This window comes from Triticum urartu, chromosome 1 (assembly GCF_003073215.2).
Source record: "Triticum urartu cultivar G1812 chromosome 1, Tu2.1, whole genome shotgun sequence".
Taxonomy (NCBI): domain Eukaryota; kingdom Viridiplantae; phylum Streptophyta; class Magnoliopsida; order Poales; family Poaceae; genus Triticum; species Triticum urartu.
In genome coordinates, this window is record NC_053022.1 from 8,623,276 (window position 1) to 8,646,031 (window position 22,756).

At 45.9% G+C, this 22,756-nt stretch overlaps 1 protein-coding gene across 5 annotated transcripts; it reads left to right on the forward strand.

The window, feature by feature from the left end:
* The first annotated feature begins 6,783 nt into the window (after nucleotides 1-6,783).
* Nucleotides 6,784-17,265, forward strand: LOC125541952 (putative disease resistance protein RGA4). 5 transcript variants are annotated; one of them, XM_048705135.1, is made up of 6 exons: nucleotides 6,784-7,104; nucleotides 7,182-7,385; nucleotides 7,844-9,989; nucleotides 11,837-16,041; nucleotides 16,207-16,320; nucleotides 16,633-17,265. In XM_048705135.1, the coding sequence occupies exons 4-5, from the start codon at nucleotides 11,865-11,867 to the stop codon at nucleotides 16,314-16,316; spliced, it is 4,287 nt and encodes a 1,428-aa protein (XP_048561092.1). In that variant the 5' UTR covers nucleotides 6,784-7,104; nucleotides 7,182-7,385; nucleotides 7,844-9,989; nucleotides 11,837-11,864; the 3' UTR covers nucleotides 16,317-16,320; nucleotides 16,633-17,265. The 5 variants fall into 5 exon arrangements, with proteins under 5 accessions (XP_048561092.1, XP_048561093.1, XP_048561089.1 ...); XM_048705136.1 differs by having other exon boundaries at nucleotides 16,709-17,264; XM_048705132.1 differs by having other exon boundaries at nucleotides 16,666-17,263.
* Nucleotides 17,266-22,756: the final 5,491 nt, after the last annotated feature.

Here is a 22,756-nt window from a genome sequence, read left to right on the forward strand (position 1 = left end):
CCGTGGTCGGACATTGAGCTGAGCTCAATTTCACACCTTGCAACACAGGCAAGAACCCCTTCTTAGACTGATCCATATTGAACTTCTTCAATATCTTATCAAGGTATGTGCTTTGCGAAAGACCTATGAGGCGTCTTGATCTATCTCTATAGATCTTGATGCCTAATATATAAGCAGCTTCTCCAAGGTCCTTCATTGAAAAACTCTTATTCAAGTAGGCCTTAATGCTGTCCAAAAGTTCTATATCATTTCCCATCAAAAGTATGTCATCTACATATAATATGAGAAATGCTACAGAGCTCCCACTCACTTTCTTGTAAACGCAGGCTTCTCCATAAGTCTGCATAAACCCAAACGCTTTGATCATCTCATCAAAGCGAATGTTCCAACTCCGAGATGCTTGCACCAGCCCATAAATGGATCGCTGGAGCTTGCATACCTTGTTAGCATTCTTAGGGTCGACAAAACCTTCCGGCTGCATCATATACAGTTCTTCCTTAAGATAACCGTTAAGGAATGCCGTTTTGACGTCCATTTGCCATATCTCATAATCATAGTATGCGGCAATTGCTAACATGATTCGGACGGACTTCAGCTTCGCTACGGGAGAGAAAGTCTCATCGTAGTCAACCCCTTGAACTTGTCGATAACCCTTAGCGACAAGTCGAGCTTTATAGATGGTAACATTACCATCCGCGTCCGTCTTCTTCTTAAAGATCCATTTGTTTTCTATCGCTCGCCGATCATCGGGCAAGTCTGTCAAAGTCCATACTTTGTTTTCATACATGGATCCTATCTCGGATTGCATGGCTTCAAGCCATTTGTTGGAATCGGGCCCGCCATCGCTTCTTCATAGTTCGAAGGTTCACCGTTGTCTAACAACATGATTTCCAAGACAGGGTTGCCGTACCACTCTGGTGCGGAACGTGTCCTTGTGGACCTACGAAGTTCAGTAGCAACTTGATCTGAAGTTTCATGATCATCATCATTAACTTCCTCTCTAGTCGGTGCAGGCACCTCAGGAACATTTTCTTGAGTTGCGCCACTTTTTCCGGTTCAAGAGGTAATACTTCATCAAGTTCTACTTTCCTCCCACTTACTTCTTTCGAGAGAAACTCCTTCTCTAGAAAGGATCCATTCTTGGCAACAAAGATCTTGCCTTCGGATCTGAGGTAGAAGGTATACCCAATAGTTTCTTTAGGGTATCCTATGAAGACGCATTTTTCCGACTTGGGTTCGAGCTTTTCAGGTTGAAGTTTCTTGACATAAGCATCGCATCCCCAAACTTTTAGAAACGACAGCTTAGGTTTCTTCCCAAACCATAATTCATACGGTGTCGTCTCAACGGATTTCGACGGAGCCCTATTTAAAGTGAATGCGGCAGTCTCTAAAGCATAGCCCCAAAAAGATAGCGGTAAATCGGTAAGAGACATCATAGATCGCACCATATCAATAGAGTGCGATTACGACGTTCGGACACACCGTTACGCTGAGGTGTTCCAGGCGGCGTGAGTTGTGAAACTATTCCACATTTTCTTAAGTGTGTGCCAAATTCGTGACTCAAGTATTCTCCTCCACGATCTGATCCAAAAACTTGATTTTTCTGTCACGTTGATTCTCAACCTCACTCTGAAATTCCTTGAACTTTTCAAAGGTTTCAGACTTGTGTTTCATTAAGTAGACATACCCATATCTACTCAAGTCATCAGTGAGGGTGAGAACATAACGATAGCCACCGCGAGCCTCAACACTCATTGGACCGCACACATCAGTATGTATGATTTCCAATAAGTTGGTTGCTCGCTCCATTGTTCCTGAGAACGGAGTCTTGGTCATTTTACCCATGAGGCATGGTTCGCACGTGTCAAATGATTCGTAATCAAGAGACTCTAAAAGTCCATCTGCATGGAGCTTCTTCATGCGTTTGACACCTATGTGACCAAGGCGGCAGTGCCACAAGTATGTGGGACTATCATTATCAACCTTACATCTTTTGGTATTCACACTATGAATATGTGTAGCATTACGCTCGAGATTCATTAAGAATAAACCATTCACCATAGGAGCATGACCATAAAACATATCTCTCATATAAATAGAACAACCATTATTCTCGGATTTAAATGAGTAGCCATCTCGATTAAACGAGATCCTGATACAATGTTCATGCTCAAAGCTGGCACTAAATAACAATTATTGAGGTTTAAAACTAATCCCGTAGGTAAATGTAGAGGTAGCGTGCCGACGGCGATCACATCGACCTTGGAACCATTCCCGACGCGCATCGTCACCTCGTCCTTCGCCAGTCTCCGTTTATTCCGCAGCTCCTGCTTTGAGTTACAAATGTGAGCAACCGCACGGTATCAAATACCCAGGAGCTACTACGAGTACTGGTAAGGTACACATCAATTACATGTATATCACATATACCTTTCGTTTTGCCGGCCTTCTTGTCCGCTAAGTATTTGGGGCAGTTCCGCTTCCAGTGACCACTTCCCTTGCAATAAAAGCACTTAGTCTGGGCTTGGGTCCATTCTTTGGCTTCTTCCCGGCAGCTTGCGCTTGCCAGGGAGCGGCAACTCCCTTGCCGGTCCTTCTTGAAGGTTCTTTCTTACCCTTGCCTTTATCTTGAACTAGTTGGTTTGTATGACCATCAACGACTGATGTATATCCCTTTCGTTTTGCCTACCTTCTTGTCCGCTAAGATTTGGGGCAGTTCCGCTTCCAGTGACCACTTCCCTTGCAATAAAACACTCAGTCTCGGGCTTGGGTCCATTCTTTGGCTTCTTCCTGGCAGCTTGCTTGCCGGGCGCGGCAACTCCCTTGCCGTCCTTCTTGAAGTTCTTCTTACCCTTGCCTTTCTTGAACTTAGTGGTTTTATTCACCATCAACACTTGATGTTCCTTTTTGACTTCTACCTCTGCTGATTTCAGCATTGAAATACTTCAGGAATGGTCTTTTCCATCCCCTGCATATTGAAGTTCATCACAAAGCTCTTGTAGCTCGGTGGAAGCGACTGAAGGATTCTGTCAATGATCGCGTCATCCGGGAGATTAACTCCCAGCTGAGTCAAGCGGTTATGCAACCCAGACATTGAGTATGTGCTCACTGACAGAACTATTTTCCTCCATCTTACAGCTGAAGAACTTGTCGGAGACTTCATATCTCTCGACCCGGGCATGAGCTTGAAAAACCATTTTCAGCTCTTCGAACATCTCATATGCTCCGTGTCTCTCAAAACGCTTTTGGAGCCCCGGTTCTAAGCTGTAAAGCATGCCGCACTGAACGAGGGAGTAATCATCAGCACGTGACTGCCAAGCGTTCATAACGTCTTGGTTCTGTGGGATGGGTGCGTCACCTAGCGGTGCTTCTAGGACATAATCTTTCTTGGCAGCTATGAGGATGATCCTCAGGTTCCGGACCCAGTCCGTATAGTTGCTGCCATCGTCTTTCAGCTTGGTTTTCTCTAGGAACGCGTTGAAGTTGAGGACAACGTTGGCCATTTGATCTACAAGACATATTGTAAAGATTTTAACTAAGTTCATGATAATTAAGTTCATCTAATCAAATTATTCAATGAACTCCCACTTAGATAGACATCCCTCCAGTCATCTAAGTATAAAATGATCCGAGTTAACTAGGCCGTGTCCGATCATCACGTGAGACGGACTAGTCAACATCGGTGAACATCTTCATGTTATCGTATCTTCTATACGACTCATGCTCGACCTTTCGGTCTTCTGTGTTCCGAGGCCATGTCTGTACATGCTAGGCTCGTCAAGTCAACCTAAGTGTTTGCATGTGTAAATCTGATCTTACACCCGTTGTATGTGAACGTTGAATCTATCACACCCGATCATCACGTGGTGCTTCGAAACAACGAACTGTCGCAACGGTGCACAGTTAGGGGGGACACTTTCTTGAAGTTATTATGAGGGACCATCTTATTTACTACCCTCGTTCTAAGTAAACAAGATGCCAAAACATGATAAACATCACATGCAATCAAATAATAATAGTGACATGATATGGCCAATATCACATAGCTCCTTTGATCTCCATCTTGGGGCTCCATGATCATCTTGTCACCGGCATGACACCATGATCTCCATCATCATGATCTCCATCATCGTGTCTCCATGAAGTTGCTCGCCAACTATTACTTCTACTACTATGGCTAACACGTTTAGCAATAAAGTAAAGTAATTTACATGGCGTTTCTCAATGACACGCAGGTCATACAAAAAATAAAGACAACTCCTATGGCTCCTGCCGGTTGTCATACTCATCGACATGCAAGTCGTGATTCCTATTACAAGAACATGATCTCATACATCACATATATATCATTCATCATTCATCACAACTTTGGCCATATCACATCACAAAGCACTTGCTGCAAAAACAAGTTAGACGTCCTCTAATTGTTGTTGCAAGTTTTACGTGGCTGCAATAGGGTTCTAGCAAGAACGTTTTCTTACCTACGTGAAAGCCACAACGTGATTTGTCAACTTCTATTTACCCTTCATAAGGACCCTTTTCATCGAATCCGCTCCAACTAAAGTGGGAGAGACAGACACCCGCTAGCCACCTTATGCAACTAGTGCATGTCAGTCGGTGGAACCGTCTCACGTAAGCGTACGTGTAAGGTTCGGTCCGGGCCGCTTCATCCCACAATACCGCTGAAGCAAAATAAGACTAGTAGCGGCAAGAAAGTTGACAACATCTACGCCCACAACAAATTGTGTTCTACTCGTGCAAAGAGAACTACGCATAGACCTAGCTCATGATGCCACTGTTGGGGAACGTTGCAGAAAACAAAAAATTTCCTACGGTTTCACCAAGATCCATCTATGAGTTCATCTAGCAACGAGTGATCGGATTGCATCTACATACCTTTGTAGATCACGCGCGGAAGCGTTCAAAGAACGGGGATGAGGAAGTCGTACTCGACGTGATCCAAATCACCGGAGATCCTAGCGCCGAACGGACGGCACCTCCGCGTTCAACACACGTACGGTCAGCGTGACGTCTCCTCCTTCTTGATCCAGCAAGGGGGAAGGAGAGGTTGATGAAGATCCAGCAGCACGACGGCGTGGTGGTGGATGCAGCAGTCACCGCAGCAGGGCTTCGCCGTTCTCTACGGAGGAGGAGGTCTTGGAGGGGAGAGGGAGGCGCCAGGGGCATGGGTGCGGCTGCCCTCCCTCCCCCCTCTATATATAGGGTCCCCAGGGGGGGCGCCGGCCCTGGAGATCCAATCTCCCAAGGGGGCGGCGGCCAAGGGGGTGGAGTGCCCCCCAAGGCAAGTGGGGCGCCCCCATCCTAGGGTTCCCAACCCTAGGCGCAGGGGGAAGGCCCAAGGGGGGGTGCACCAGCCCACTAGGGGCTGGTTCCCCTCCCACTTCAGCCCATGGGGCCCTCCGGGATAGGTGGCCCCACCCGGTGGACCCCCGAAACCTCTCCAGTGGTCCCAGTACAATACCGGTAACCCCCCGAATTATTCCGGTGACCGTATGATGACTTCCCATATATAAATCTTTACCTCCGGACCATTCCGGAACTCCTCGTGACGTCCGGGATCTCATCCGGGACTCCGAACAACATTGGGTAACCACGTATATCTATTCCCTATAACCCTAGCGTCATCGAACCTTAAGTGTGTAGACCCTACGGGCTCGGGAGTCATGCAGACATGGCCGAGACAACTCTCCGGTCAATAACCAACAGCGGGATCTGGATACCCATGTTGGCTCCAACATGCTCCACGATGATCTCATCGGATGAACCACGATGTCAAGGATTCAATCAATCCCGTATACAATTCCCTTTGTCTATCGGTACGATACTTGCCCGAGATTCGATCGTCAGTATCCCGATACCTTGTTCAATCTCGTTACCGACAAGTCTCTTTACTCGTTCCGTAACACATCATTCCGTGATCAACTCCTTGGTCACATTGTGCACATTATGATGATGTTGTACCGAGTGGGCCCAGAGATACCTCTCCGTTTACACAGAGTGACAAATCCCAGTCTCGATTCGTGCCAACCCAACAGACACTTTCGGAGATACCTGTAGTGTACCTTTATAGCCACCCAGTTACGTTGTGACGTTTGGCACACCCAAAGCACTCCTGCGGTATCCGGGAGTTGCACAATCTCATGGTCTAAGGAAATGATACTTGACATTAGAAAAGCTTTAGCATACGAACTACACGATCTTTGTGCTAGGCTTAGGATTGTGTCTTGTCCATCACATCATTCTCCTAATGATGTGATCCTGTTATCAACGACATCCAATGTCCATGGTCAGGAAACCATAACCATCTATTGATCAACGAGCTAGTCAACTAGAGGCTTACTAGAGACATGGTGTTGTCAATGTATCCACACATGTATCTGAGTTTCCTATCAATACAATTCTAGCATGGATAATAAACGATTATCATGAACAATGAAATATAATATAATAATAACTAATTTATTATTGCCTCTAGGGCATATTTCCAACACCGCGGACCACCGCCACCTCCATGATTGTGGGTGAGGGATGACAGTTCAATAATTTTGAAAATTTCATCGATTTTGAATTCTTTTCACCAATTTTGAAAAAAAATCACAATTTTGAAAAATGTTCATCAATTTTTAAAAAATTTACAAACTTTTAAAAATAGTTATTTTTTTGAAAAAGTTCATAAATAGTTCTTCAATTTTTCAAATTTGAAAAAGTTCACCGATTTGGTTTTTAGAAGAGAAACCATGCCCATCGGTAGAGCAGCCATGCCCAGCCCAGCTTTGCATCTCCCTCTCCGCTCTCCTCTTCGCCGAGCTGAGATGAGGACGCCCAGCCCGCCGGACCGCCGCCGGCGCAAGCCACCGCCACCTCCAAGTCCGTCCGTGCTGCTTCATGCTGTGGCTACTCGCCGGCGCAGTCAGTCTCCCGAGCTCCACCACCATCGCTCGCGTTCCGGCCGTCCGTCCATGGCCGCGACAGCCACCGGCATCAGCAGGGCAAGCGCGGCGGGGGGCAACGACATCGGCACCGAGTTTCGGCCTCCAAACCCACATCCCGCCCGCCCGCCCCCCATCGCCGCCGCTGCTCAAGGTATTCCGCACCAGTTCCCCTCCCCTCCCCTTCCTTTCCTGCCCCAAATCTCCACCCTAATCGCCATTTTCCCGCAGGTTCCTTAGAAATTAGCGAGGTGAGGTGGAGCGCTTTGGCCAGAGAGTACTCTGGTCCAAGTTTAGCAGAAGGAGGTGAACTAGATAGATAGAGGCTGGGAAATTTGTTTTGATCCCTAGGCTGGAAAATGTTGCTCAACTCTGCACATTCGAACCCAGAAGAGTCGTCCTCCAGATTACAATTGATTCATCATTGTTCATTGGGTATGTATTCTTTCCATTCTCCGTGTTCGATTTGTTCTGCAAAATCTACTGCAAATGTAGGTGATCGGTTGTCATCTGGTTGCCATCTAGCAGGGAGAAATGATATGTACTACTATGTTGATGAAGCATGCCTTTTCCATTTTCAGTCTGCTGTTCAATGGATCCAGTTTATATTTGTCATGCCACTAAATGATGCTTGATGCTTTCGTACATTTTGCATATGTCTGTGTGTGCAACTGTACATCCTTGCGAATCTGTTGAATCTCATGTGGCTTCTGGTGTGACCGACTAATTGTTCGAGACACAGGAGGAATTATGCTCTTGAAGATGCCGAGTAACCTAGTATTTATTTCAGCATGACTTCTTCTGCATGCAAACCACACATTTTTCTCATTCAGTAACACCAATTTAGTATGGTTATCTTTGCAATCAATTTTACTCTCGTTTTTTTGTACCAGAATCTCAAGCGAATTTCTATCGACCAGCCCCTGTACCATTATCGAGCGTGCTTGTCTCTGCGCAGGATCCTAAATTTGGAATGCTCTAATCCATCTGAGAACTCAAGCAGTTAAAGCTTGCTAGGGGCTTGACTCGTGGAATAAGTGATAGAGACCTGAAACCAACCTCAGATGAGCAAATGCAGAGTACAAGCTGCAGTTTCATTACCTTCTTTGTTTGTTTCTCAGTCACCTTGCAATCATCTGGTTTTGGTTTCATAAAATAGAGAGTCAGATGATGACGATTGACGATTGATATTACTTTCAAACCTTATGATCATCTAGTTTTGGTTTCAACAAATACAAAGTCAAATGGTGACGATTGACGATTAATATTACTTTCAATGGTTGCTAGTCTATTATGTTCTCCACATGAATTTAAGAGGCACACCCTTGACATGTATCGCCCGGTAGTGGGTCATAACACTCTGAGCAAGTCATTACAGTATAATATTCACCTCTAGTCACCCAGTAGTATTTTCAATCCATGCTAACTTGCCAATTAATCTCAATACAATACCATGATATATTATGCATTATCGAATGCTGCCATGATGTATTGCTGTGCCTGTGACTATATAGACTTTTTTTTAACCACACATAATCATGTATACATGTTTGAATATTTCCTGAATTATTGTTCTAAATCAGACCACGGTCAGCATTGGTGGTAGGTCGCTCCTCTGTTAGTCAATCGATTGTATTGGTCATGATGAGAATGCAGTTGCTTCAGTTTCGAAAAGAGCACTGACCCATTAGGCTGCATTTCTTATTCCTGTTTTTGTGGCTCGTGTATACGTAAATTAAGTGCTTACATGCTAATTGTTGTTCTCCTGCATAGATAGCCCACATTTAGCATATACACCATACCATTGTATACATCATTTACATTTTACGTTATTCAAACGGTTCCTTTAATGGACTGGTTGCTCAAACTGGAAACTGGTTCCTGCAACTGGACAAGATGAAGGGATGCTTGAATATATTGCTTCCAGTTCGTTTGCACAGGCAACTCATATTCAGGATCATAGATGCCCAGTAGCCAGTGTTTGGTTTTCAAATGACTTGTTAATTTTTTTTTCATTGAAAAAAGGTATTCTACGCATTCTGCTTCATTTCTTAAGTAGATTTGCTTCTACAGAAAGTTACACTCATTGCTTTTTTTTTTTTTGCTTGCTCTCGGAACATCACAGTGTTATTAGTTACATACAAAAGTTCCATCCTGGCGAAGATGGCCCTTTTGGTATATCTGCCAATGCTTGGAAATGCCTATAAAGGCTGTGCTGGTTACTCTGCCATGACATATGACGTGTGCTGGATACTGGTTTATGTTTGCCTTTTATGCTTAGAAATAAATATCGTTCAGTTCTCTCTAACTGCAGCAATCTTCAACTGTCAATCTTGTAGTGCTGGATCTCTGAGACCATTCTTTTTTGGCTTCAAAGAAAATTGAACTTATTTGCACTGAACTTCATTTCTCTGTTCTTCTGATTACTGTTCAGCAATTAAAGTGGATGTTTGTCGTGTTTCATTTTCTAAGGATTATATAGCGCAACTAGGTGTTTATTATTTCTGACCACTATTCTATTTATTAATACCTTCTGCATCATGTTGTTTGTCAAGCATGTTGGTGCTCTGTCCTGAAAAAAAAAACATCTCTTCATCTTCGCATAATACTACAAATGTAGTGGTTGGTTTCCATCTAGCAGGGATGCTATATCTTTTGAAAGTTGTATTGAGCAAGTTGTTGACGAAATATACCACCATAGTTAGTATTTTTGTTTTTGGTGTAAGCATTCCTTGTTTATTCACTCCACTGTTCAATTGGTCCAGTCTAGTTAATTGTGCGATTAAAAGATGCTTTCACACATTTCTATTGATCTTTATCTGTGTGTGCGCAAAAGCTGGTCCTAATGAATATTCTGAATCATGTGTGTTTCCTCTGATAACATTTATTTTGACCTCGTTTGTAAATGATCTGGTTGCTTATTTTGTTTAGGATAATGTGCAGGAGGCTAAGCAAGCACTTCAATTGACAAGAAAGTGGGGAACAATTGATGTAGCTGATGCACTAGAGCTTCTCTCACCAGATTCTGAAAGCGAGGAAGTAAGCTATCTAGCACCTCTTTGCGTGCTTCCATTTTTCTTAGATGTCTGTGTGCTATGAGGTTTTCAGATTTTATCATGGTTTTAAATAGCACGCTAAGGCTCTTAGCGGCGGACCTCTTCTCGCGCTATTTAAAATGCTTGTTCACTTGTTTGGACCAAAGTCTCTTAGCGCAAGACCTTCTGTAAACGCTATAGCGGGCTATAGCGGAGCTATAGCGGGCTATTTAAAACCATGGATTTTATTAGATACGTTGGCACGCTTCCTTGTGAATTAGTCATTAGTAATTATGCAATTTTTGTTGTGGAGTTTCTCATGAAAAATTGCTGTATGACAACATGTGTCCTTTCTTCAAGTCTGTATATCCAGTTTCCGCCATCTTTTACACTTTAATGCTCCCTTCAAATCATATTTTAGTAGAAGTAGGGATACTCACTTTTGTGAACTGTATCTAGTTTAAGCGCTGTTGCTGAGTGGAGACATTTACCTTTAACTTGTTCAGATGCTTTTTGAAACTGTGGTTTTATCCGATTCAATACTTGGGGAGAAATTCTGATAGCGATCTCATATTTGTACATGGGATGAGAGGCTTGCCTCAGTTGTACTGTTCACGCATCTTCTTCATTGATAGAGATAACTTACTGACCGGGGAGAAACCCTAGTGAACAATTTATGTGACCCCAACCCATCTATTAGCATCCCCTTTTCCAAAGAAGCACTCTTTGCCCAAGAAGAGCATCCCCTTTTTTCCAAGGAAGAAAGAATCGAATTCCTTCCCCGCAGGAGAGAGCACGTCTCCTCCAAAATACCTGCTCCCACAGATCCTATTCCCACCGACGACCCATCTGTAAGATAACTACAATTCCATTAGCAGCTAGTTAAACACGCCAAGAACTACACAATAACTATTAAAACGATTAAGAAAAATAATTTCAAAAAGGAAAACAAATAAAAGGAAACAAAAGGATGATAGAAGCAAAATAAGACAAGAAAAATACGAAAAAGTACCTAAATGCACCTAGAAGCTGGAACTGTCATTGCTAAATGTTTTCAGGTCTAATACTGACGGGAATGTTTTCAGGTTTAGTTAGCAACCTGACAAACCTGGAAGGAGAGAGTACTGCCTAGAAATAATATCTAGATAGAGAGAGGAGGATTGGCACTAAAATTTGGCTTTGATGCAAATAAATTCCTCCAACCGCATGACCCCATCCATCCGTCTCCTTTTCTCTTTGCCAAAGAAAGAATCAAATTCCTCCCCACAGACCACATGCATGTATCCCTGAATTCTTTTCCAAAGAAGAGCTTAGCTGCTTTCCCGAATCCTATTCCCAGCTTCCAAAAGCTTTGCTGCTCCCAGAAATCTCAGGCCCACGTATCCGCGCTGCTCTACCTTCACCGGAGCAAACACCTGGTTCCATGTCTCTGCGTCGGTGCCGGCCAGGTTCTGGGTACTGCTGCTGCTGCTGTGACTAGAGCGCCAGAGCCGCTCGGCGTCCACGCGCTGGTGAGGACCACGTCTTCCTTGCTGTTGCTGCGTTGCCGGTCCTGGTTGCTCAGGAGCAAGCTCGTGGAGGTAACTATGGCTGCAATATTTGATTTTGACTTGTAATTGGTTCAAGAACAGATGTCAAGCACTCAAGCAATATTTAGACACGTCTTGCTCACAAGACATCTAACTGGTTCAGGGTGTAGATTTAATTTTAGTATTTATTTCACCCCTGTGGATTCATAAATTTGGAAAAATTAACGAAACATTTCACAAAAAGTTTCAGCCAAGTTCAAATTTAGACAGCACAAATTACAGATCTTGCTGACAACTCTGTCTTCCCCCTTTAATTCTGCAGTGCATTTGTGTTGTGCGTGAGCATTGCAATGGCGGAGCTGGTGGCCACCATGGCGATCCGGCCACTGGTGTCCATGCTGCAGGACAAGGCGTCCAGCTACCTCCTCGACCAGTACAATGTGATGGAGGGAATGGAGAAGCAACACAGGATTCTGAAACGCAGGCTTCCTATCATCTTCGACATCATCACTGACATTGAGAGGGCGACGGCCCACAGAGAAGGGCCGAAAGCCTGGCTCGAGGATCTCAAGACAGTGGCCTATGAGGCAAATGAAGTCTTTGACGAATTCAAGTATGAAGCACTCCGCCGTGAAGCAAAGAAGAATGAACATTGCCGAAAGCTTGGCTTCGATGCGGTTAAACTCTTCCCTACTGAAAACCATGTCGTGTTCCGTCACAGAATGGGTAGAAAGCTTTGCAGGATTCTGGAGGATATCAACGTCCTGATTGCAGAGATGCATGACTTTGGGTTGAGGCAGACATTCTTGGTATCCAATCAGTTAGGGCAGACTCCGGTGTCCAAGGAGTGGAGGCAGACAGATTATGTCATCATCGACACACAAGAAATTGCCAGAAGATCCAGACACGAAGATAAGATTAATATCGTCGACATACTACTTGGTCAAGCTAGCAATGCAGATCTCTCAGTAGTTCCCATTGTTGGAATGGGGGGGCTTGGAAAGACCACATTAGCGCAACTCATATACAATGAACCTGAAATTCAGAAGCATTTTCCGTTGCAGCTCTGGGTCTGCGTCTCTGATACCTTTGATGTGAATTCGGTGGCTAAGAGTATAGTTGAAGCATCCCCCATGAAAAATGATGATACAGACAAACCACCACTGGATAGACTTCAAAAACTTGTCAGCGGGCAGAGGTATCTCCTTGTATTGGGTAATGTCAGGAACAGAGAGTTCCATAAGTGGGAAAGGCTGAAGGTCTGTCTTCAGCATGGTGGCAGGGGTAGTGCAGGGTTGACAACAACCCGTGATAAACAAGTTGCTGAAATTATTGGCACAGATAGAATCTACAATCTCAATGTTTTGAACGATAACTTCATAAAGGAAATTATTGTGTCTAGAGCATTCAGTTTACAGAATGAAAAGCCTCCCGAGCTACACGAGATGGTTGGTGAGATTGTGAACAGATGTCATGGCAATCCTTTAGCTGCAACTGCACTGGGATCTCTGCTTCATACCAAGACCAGCGTGAAAGAATGGAAGGATGTATCATCTAGAAGCAGCATTTGCATCGAGGAAACTGGAATTTTGCCAATACTAATGCTTAGTTACAACGAGTTGCCATCACACCTGAAGGAGTGCTTTGCTTTCTGTGCTCTGTTTCCCAAAAATTACCAGATTGATGTGAAGAAGTTGATCCATCTATGGATTGCAAATGGCTTGATCCCAGAACACAAAGAAGATAGTCTTGAAACCATTGGAAAACATATTTTCAATGAGCTGGCCTCAAGGTCATTCTTTCTGGACATAGAGGAAAGTATAGACATCTATGGGTATTATTCAACTACATGTAAAATCCATGATCTTATGCATGCTATTGCAATGTCTGTTATGAAGAAGCTATCTGTTGTTGCAACCGATGAACCAAGTCAAATCCAATGTCTTCCAGATACTACTCGGCATTTATTTTTGTCACGTGACGAAGCAGAAGGTAGATTCTTCTCACGTGAGGAAACAAAAGGTATTTTGAATGAGTCTCTGCAGAAAAGATCCCCTGTTATCCGAACACTAATATGTGATAGTTTTTCGGGAAGCTCATTGAAGCATCTGTCAAATTACAAGTCTTTGCGTGTCTTGAAGCTCCATATAGGGAGAGAATCCTTTCTACCAAAACCAAAGTATTTGCGTTACCTAAGGTACCTTGATCTCTCCAACAGTTATATCAAAGCACTTCCTGAAGATATAAGTATTCTGTATAACCTTCAAATGTTGGACCTTTCCAACTGCTTTCATCTTGGTCGACTCCCAAGGCAAATGAAGTATATGACTTCCTTGCGTCACCTCTACACTCATGGATGCCCGAAGTTGGAGAGCATGCCTCCAGAACTCGGAAACCTCACTAAGCTGCAGACACTTACATGTTTTGTAGCAGCAGTTACTAGCCCTGATTGTAGTGATGTTGCAGAGCTGCTTTATTTAAACCTTTGTGGTCAGCTAGAGGTATGTCAGGTAGAGAATGTTATAGACGCAGAGGCAAAAGTGCTAAACCTTGGAAACAAGAAGGATCTCAGAGAACTGACACTAAGATGGAATTCTGTTTGTGACAGCAAGGTGCTCGACAATTTCAAACCACATGGTGGGCTGCAGGTTCTGAAGATATATTCCTATGGAGGAAAGTGCATGGGTATGTTGCAAAACATGGTTGAGATCCATCTTTTTCGTTGTGAAAGATTGCAATGTTTGTTCAGATGTGATACATCCTTCACTTTTCCAAAACTGAAAGTGCTTATGCTAGAAGATTTGTTTGGTTTTGAGAGATGGTGGGAAATAGATGAGAGGCAAGAAGAACAGAGAATATTTCCTGTGCTTGAGAAGTTGTTTATTAGTAATTGTGGAAAGTTGGTAGCATTACCTGAAGCACCATTGTTGCAAGGACCTTGTGATGAAGGTGGTTATACATTGGCACGCTCAGCATTTCCTGCCCTAAAGGTGCTCAAAATGAAGAACTTGGAGAGCTTTCAGAGATGGGATGCAGTCAAAGAGACTCAAGGTGAACACGTAGTGTTTCCTTGGCTAGAGGAACTATCAATTGAGGAATGCCCAGAGCTGACAGCATTACCTGAAGCACCATTGCTTCAAGAACCATGTAGTGGGGGTGGTTATAGATCGGTACGCTCAGCGTTTCCTGCCCTCAAGGTGCTCAAAATGAAAGACTTGGAGAGCTTTCAGAGGTGGGATGGAGTCGGAGGGACATTGCTTCCTCAGCTTGAGAAACTGTCAGTTCAGAAGTGCCCAAAGATGATATATTTACCTCAAGCACCAAAACTCATTGTGTTGGAAGTTGAAGATGGCAAGCAAGAGATCTTTCATTTTCTAGACAGATATTTGTCTTCATTGACAAATCTGATTCTGAAGCTAGAAAACATAGAAACAACATCAGAAGCTGAGTGCACTTCAATTGTACCAGTGGACATCAAGGAGAGAAGGAACCAGGAATCCCCTCTTACAGTTATGAAGCTAAGATGTTGCAACTCATTATTTGGAGTAGATGCACTAGAGCCGTGGGACTATTTTGTGCATCTTGAAGAGTTGGAAATTAATAGTTGCGATGTGCTCATCTACTGGCCAGAGAAAGTGTTTGACAGGTTGGTATCCTTGAGGAGATTAGTGATTAAAAATTGCAAAAATCTGATTGGATACACACAAGCTCCTCTTGAGCCATTGGCGTCCGAAAGGAGTCAGCACCTGAGATGCCTGGAGTTTCTTAGATTACAATTTTGTGCAAGTTTGGTCGAGATGTTCAATGTCCCGACATCACTCAAGAGCATTTCTATTTGGGACTGCCCGAAGCTTGAGTACATATTTCGCAAGCAGCAGGGCATGTCAGAGTTGGTCCAAGGATCTTCTTGCAGTGAGGAAATCATGCCTGCAGCTGTATCAGAGTTGCCATCCTCACCCATGAATCAGTTTTGTCCATGCCTAGAAGATCTAACTTTAATAAGATGTGAAAGCTTACCAGCGGTTCTAAATCTGCCTGCATCCTTAAAGACCTTAGGAATTGATGGCTGCAGTAGTATTCAAGTCCTATCATGCCAGCTGGGTGGGCTCCAGAAACCAGAAGTCACTACCTCCATAAGCAGAAGTCCTATCATGCCAGAGCCAGCAGCAGCAGCTGCTACAAGAGAGCATTTACTTCCTCCCCATCTCGAATCTCTAGTAATATGGGACTGTGCTGGCATGTTGGGTGGGACTCTCTGTCTGCCTGCACCCCTCAAGAGACTAGACATTATTGGCAACAGTGGGTTGACATCGCTGGAGTGTCTATCAGGAGAACGCCCCCCATCGCTGGAAGCCCTTTATCTTGAAAGATGCGGTACCCTGGCATTCCTGCCAAATGAGCCACAAGTATACAGGTCTCTCTTGTTTCTTGAAATTAGAGGCTGCCCTGCTATAAAGAAGCTCCCTAGATGCCTGCAGCAGCAACTGGGAAGCATCAACTACAAACGACTAGATGCCTGTTATGAAGGTATGCTTGCAGCATGTCCAGATGCAGTCATCCATTCCATTAAATCTACCACACCAGCATGTCTGTACAAGTTTGTTCTCCATTATTTTACTTTCGTATGGCATAAATTTTTATGTTACATTAGTTAGTACGTGTTTGTTCTGATGCCATTTGCGATATGTGCAGTGATGGCACTTAAACCAAAGACATGGAAGTTGATGCCAAGGCTAGTCCGTGAGCGGAGGAAGGCCGCTCGACAAGCCAGGGAGTGCCAGCAATCCGCCATGCAGGAGTAAACAGGTCGGAAACCACGTAGAAACGGCATGGATTTTGATTCCTCTGAACAATGTACAACATCATGTCGTCACTGTGATCAATAGGCTTTGTTGAGCTTTGGCCTCTACCTTGTTGAGATATTTGTAACACAAATCAAACGGATTTCCCCGGTTCAGTAGAAGTTAGGATAATATACTCACATTTGTGTCGGCGAGCTATCTATGTATTTTTCTGTTTTTTCTTTGCTTAGTTAACTGAGAAGACACTAGCCTTTAACTTGTTCAAGAAACTTTTTCAACTGTGGCTTTATCTGTGGATTTTCTTGGATGATGATAGGCCTGATACCTGGTTGTTGCTCTGCTCTGCTAGGGGAATGGCATGTGATTGCTTCTACAACTTAACTGTGCTGCAGGCACTCTTGGCCGAGAACTGTCGGAGCCTGCAGTTTAGGGCTGGCGACTGCTTGGCGTCGAGCCGAGCATCTTTGAATCAACATCCTAGGCGGAGAGGATCTCATCTTGATCTGGTTTGCTGCTGCCCAGTCAAGCAGAGGAAAACAGGGAAGAAACAACGTAGAAAGGGCATGGTAGTTTCTTTTATTTTTCTTCAGAAATTGTACCAATTTATGTCACGATTGTTATCTGCTCCGTTAAACTCTTATCATTTTCTTGTTAAAGATTCAGATACCTGCCATGTTTAGTAGAAGCTGGGGTACTTGTAATGTGAGCTATATATGTCTTGTTTCAGCCTCGTTGCTTTAGTTCAGAAGACGATGGCTTTTAACTTGTCCAGATGGTACTGCAGTAGTATTTAAACTGTGATTTGTTTATTTGCTCCGGTGCCTTTTCCAAATCAAGTACGAGCTGGGAAAGGCTGAGGTGGTGTTGAACTTCCTGGCCCTGCTTGCTTGATGAGAAGTTTTACCGGCATATAGTGAGGTGCCGGAGCGGGATGGATGCCATCATCTCTGGATTATGCAGATATAATATACAGACAATTAAGCAGCAGTTTCATCTTCTGTATGAGAGGCATTTCCCCTCCTGTGTAAGATGGTTAAGCAGCAGCAGCAGGTGTCAGTCAGGCCAGCAATTGTTGAATGTGATGGCCTATTTACCAACAAACTTACTATAACCTGCTGCTTAACAGTTTCATGTGGCAAGGAGTGACAGTTAAAGTGCTGTGGTGGTACTGAAACTGTATGTTTGCCTGTGGAGGAATGAATTTCAGTTTCAGAATTTGTGATCTACTCCTATCTACGTATGTATGTACTATCTAGTTTCAGCTTCGTTTAGTTCTGGTTGAGTAAACAGTGTTGTTTGACCTTTTAACTTGTTCAGAACACAACACCTGCTATCTGAACCGTGATTTTGTTTTTCTACCTGTTCGATGCTTGTGTGTACAAATCAAGTACTAGTACAAGTTGGGGAGAGAAAAAGCTCAGATCCGTGAACTGTTTGGTTCTGTCTCCTGTATATCAAATGAGTGATTTGTTCATGGACATTTCACCAGGTTTAGTAAGACTTGAGGATATGTACTCACACTTGTGAGCTGTCTATGTGTCTCAGCATCATTTTTTTTTTTGAGGAAAGGCCACAGCCAAGACATTATTAATTTTATTTTTGAAAAGGATGATAGCCCTCGGCTTTTGCATCAGAACGATGCATGCAGCCTAATATACAGATTGGAGAATCACACTAAATTCAGATTGGAGAATAGATTGGACATCAGCAACCAACATGTGGTTACCATGGATTCTGGCATGTGCCGCAAGCCCTGATCAAAACAGAACGGAAGTTCCTCATCAGACCTCTAGCATCAGCAATGATAGGAAACAGAGTGGACTGGTTCTGCAATTGATCAGTTTCAATGCATGAGGGGCAATTATATTTTTTTTCTTAGCTCTGAAAGGCCATAGCAAGAACATATTTTTTGTACGAACATCTGCACTACATGGGTCAAGTAGGTTCTGCAACCAGTCCTTTCCAGTATTCCGAAACTTTTCCTCGCCTGGTAATCCCCAAATATCCCTCATTTCCTTCCTTAGTGCTCTACTCTTTTTTTGCATGATATAGTAGCAAGAAATGCATCTTCTTCTTCGTTGCCGCAAATAATAAATGTGCTGTACTTTTCCGGAGTACGTTTCCATTTGTTCTTCTTTGTAGCTAAAGTGCCAGCAGCAACTCTCCACCCAAAGACTCTGATTTTTGGTGGGACTTTTGCCTTCGAGATGATGTCCCAGATGACCGGATTATCCGCATCACAAGTGGAACTCGAGGCTGGTGGGTCGGGTTATCTTGAGATTGAATCAATGTTTGAGCGTCATATTATTAGGTTGAGAAGACAGTGATTAGCCTTCAACTTGTTGAGAAACTTTGTTGTACGGCTTCAGTGCTGGTTACAAGGGAGATAGATGTTGGGGGTTTCTGAGTAAATGGCTGAATCAGCCTTTTGCAGAAGGTAATACAGGTTCAACTCGTTGATAAACTTTGCTGATGGTGGCTCAGGGAGGACGGGCGGCGTGCGGCAGCATTGCCGGCCGCTGCTGGTGGCGTGAGTGGAAAGAAGAAGAAAGAAGAGGGATTTTACTGAAACTGGAGAAAAAAAGGTCGGTCAATTGACCCATAGGTGCTTCTTAGTGCAGGCGTTCGCTGGGCCATCCCTCCCAGCAAACGTTCCCCGGTTAACAATACCGATCTATGTTTCATCTAATTTGGTCCAAATTCGATGTAATGTGTCCGTGATAATTCCGGGGGAGAGGATGTGGATCTTGGATTACCCTGTTTCTGGAGTTTTGTGGCACATGCATACTGTAAGTGCATCATCGTCTATTGGCGGACTGATTCAGTTTCTCTTCCCAACATTGCTGCTGCTACATGCATCGCACGTAGGAGTAAACATAGCCATGGGTGCATAGCATAGAAATCCAATCAATGCACTGAAACACATATGGCAAGTGGATACATGTCGACACTGTATGATAATCATCATTCGCATACAACACGTGCAATCCAAATAGAATAGTAATGGAACATCACAATCACCCTGTTTCCGGAGGTAGATATCACATTAAAGTTTGTTGCTCGACGAGCACAACGTACACAGCCTTACAAATTACTTTATGAATATAAGTATGCTTGGTGGTAGAACAATTAAAACGCAGACCGATGGATCAATCCAACCTGAATACAGGAAGACAGGGGAACGAGACACCCAGCCATGACTTGAGTTTTTTTTTAACGAACCATGACTTGAGTAGCCACACCACAATTTGTAGCTGGAGAACTTGAGGAACAATCATACCTGCTGCTTCTCCACGGAGATCAGATGCTTCAAGGCCGGCGTCGAGGTCGAGACTGGCTGCAAGCTACGCCTCCTCCGCACAGGTCGCGGTGGAGAATTCGCCGCCGCCATGTTCGCCGCCTACTGCGCCGATGAGGGCTTGGGGTGCCAGCTGACGGCGCCCTATTCCCCGCGGCAGAACGGCGTCGTAGAACGATGCAACCAGACCATCGTTGCTGCGGTGAGATGCCTCATGAAGGCGAAGGGGGTGCCGGCGAGATTCTAGGGAAAGGCGGTGGCCACCGCCGTCTATCTCCTCAATCGATCACCTATGAAGAGCGTGGATGGCAAGACTCCCTACGAGGTATGGCATGGGCATAAACCTAATGAGGATCACCTGCGTGTTTTCGGCTGCGTGGCGCATGTCAAGGTGGTGAAGCTGCACGCCGCCAAGCTCGACGACCGGAGCACTCCCATGGTGTTCCTGGGATGTGAGCCTGGAACGGCGGGGTATCGTGTCTACGACCCAGTCCGCAACCGTGTACAAGTGTCTCGTGACGTCGTCTTCGACGAGGCCGCACGGTGGGACTGGGAGAGCAAGGGAGCAGATCCGGTGGCCGTGGAGTTCACCGTCGACACCTACTCCTACACGGTGACATGGCGGCGGCACCGTCTTCATCAAGTGGAGGCGCTCCAAAAGTGGCGAGCGTGGGCTGCGAAAGCGTTGCCCCTGGGACGGCCTCGCGAGGCCCAGTGGAAACGCAGCCGCCGAGCCCAGAGCCCGCCTCGGAGCAGGGCGGGGTTGCAGGCGCCTCCCATGCCAACAATGACGAGGCGCCACGACCACGTCATCCCATGACGACCCGTGCACGAGACGGAGTTGTACAGCCGAATCGGCAGTACGAGGACTATGTTATGCTTGCCCACGATGACGAGCTCTACCTCGGCGAGATTGATGAGCCCAAGACGTTCGCTGAAGCCGAGGGGAAGGGAATCTGGCGCCGCGCCATGGATGAGAAGATGGCCTCAATCGTCTCCAACAACACCTGGTGCCTAGTTGATCTCCCTGCAGGCCACAAGTCGATCGGGCTCAAATGGGTGTACAAACTCAAGCGCGATGTGAACGGCGACATCCAGAAACACAAGGCGCGTCTGGTGGCTAAGGGCTACGTCCAGAGGTAGGGAGTCGACTTCGAGGAAGTGTTCGCTCATGTGGCGAGCCGTGCGGTTGCTGATTGCGTTCGCCGCGCACGAGGGATGGCAAGTTCACCACATGGACGTCAAAAGCGCCTTCCAAAACGGCAATCTGAAGGAGGAGGTGTACGTCGCGCAGCCACCGGGCTACGTCGTCGAGGGCCAGGAGCACAAGGTGCTCCGCCTCGACAAGGCTCTCTATGGGCTGCGGCAAGCACCGCACGCGTGGAACGCGAAGCTCAACCGCTGCCTGCTGGGCCTCGGTTTCAACAGGAGCCCAGCGGAGCACGCCGTCTATGGACGGGGAATGGGGGCGGCGCGCCTGCTCATCGGCGTGTACGTCGATGACCTGATCATCACTGGCAACAACCACGTCGAGATCGGCAAATTCAAGATGGAGATGCAGAAGCTCTTCTACATGAGCGATCTGGGTCTGCTGAGCTTCTACCTCGGCATTGAACTGAAGCAGACGACAAATGGCATCTCCCTCAACCAGGCAGCGTACGCTGGCAAGATCATCGAGAAAGCCGGCCTGCTGGGCTGTAACCCGTGTCACACTCCTATGGAGCTGCGGTTCAAACTCAGCAGGGTGAGCACAGCTCCGGCCACGGACGAGAAGGCGTACAGAAGCGGCGTGGGCGCGCTGCGTTACCTGGTGCACACGCGCCTGAACCTGGCCTACTCTGTGGGGTACTTGAGCCGTTTCATGGAGGCGCCGACGATGGAGCATCTCGCGGCTGTCAAGCAGATCATCAGGTATGTCGCTGGAACACAGCACCACGGCTGCTACTATGCAAGGGGAGCGACCGGGGCATCTCTGGTCGGGTTCAGCGACAGCGACATGCCAGGCGACGTCGACACATGCAAGAGCACGACCGGCGTCCTCTTCCTCCTCGGACGGAGCCTGATCAGCTGGCAGTCACACAAGCAACGGGTGGTGGCCCTGTCCACCTGTGAGGTGGAGTACATCGCCGCCGCAACGGCGGCTTGCCAGGGCGTCTGGCTCGCTCGGCTGCTTGGTGACATCAAGAAAGAAGAGGCCAACCAGGTCATGCTGAAGATCAACAACAAGGCAGCTATCTCCCTTAGCAAGAATCCCGTCTTCCATGATCGCAGGAAGCACATTGATACAAGGTTTCATTTCCTGCGCGAGTGCGTTGAAGATGGGCGTGTTGAGGTTGAGTTCATCGGCACCAGAGGACAGCTCGCCGACATCCTGACAAAGGCGCTCGGGCGCGCCAAGTTTCGGGAGCTCCGAGAAGAAATTGGTGTGGTTCAAATCCAGTAGTGGTTCAGGGTTTAGGGAGGCAATGTCAGTTAAACCCTGAACCGATCGTAGCTGAGCCGGTTTCCCCGGTTCATTAGTTTGCTTTGCATGTAATAAGGTGCATGGTCGCGGTCTGCGCGTGCCATGCGCGACTAGGAGTAGGAAGTGGCCGCGGTGAGCATGCCCTCTTTGTGAACGTGGGATGGCACGTTCGAACGAGCGGGGTGGTGGCATGCGAATCGTCGGGCCTGTTGGGTTCTTACAGAATAAGAGGAAGCAAAAAAACGAGAAAAGCAGCAAGTTGTGCGCTGCGCAAATCATCGTCTCCTCAACTGAGTTCACCGAGAGAGAACACGAGAGCGAGTGAGTGCGAGAGCTGCCTGACAGGTACCTCCCGCACAATGCCCGGCTGCAGCTCCTGTCATGGGGAATCAGGCCATTGGCGAGGTGTGGCCCACCGACGTGCGGGCATCCCTAGGGCAGACGAGCCCAAGAAGCGCATCGCTGATCTGAAGATTGAGCCATACTGTAATTAAGTAAGTGCATCATCGCTTATCTGATCTATTCTGGTGGCTTCCCTTCGCGTGTGGTGAAAAAGAGCCATGGATGAATAGCACGCCAATCTAATCAATGTACTGAAACACTAAGGCAAGTGTATATATATCGATACTCTGGGTAGTTATATTACAGTTCATTCGTATAAAATGCATATAATCAAAA

Coding starts and splice junctions, on each gene's coding strand:
- LOC125541952 (XM_048705135.1), top strand. CDS start 11,865: ATGGCGGAGCTGGTGGCCACCATGGCGATCCGGCCACTGGTGTCCATG. Junction 16,042..16,206: donor ACTAGATGCCTGTTATGAAG/GTATGCTTGCAG, acceptor CGATATGTGCAG/TGATGGCACTTAAACCAAAG.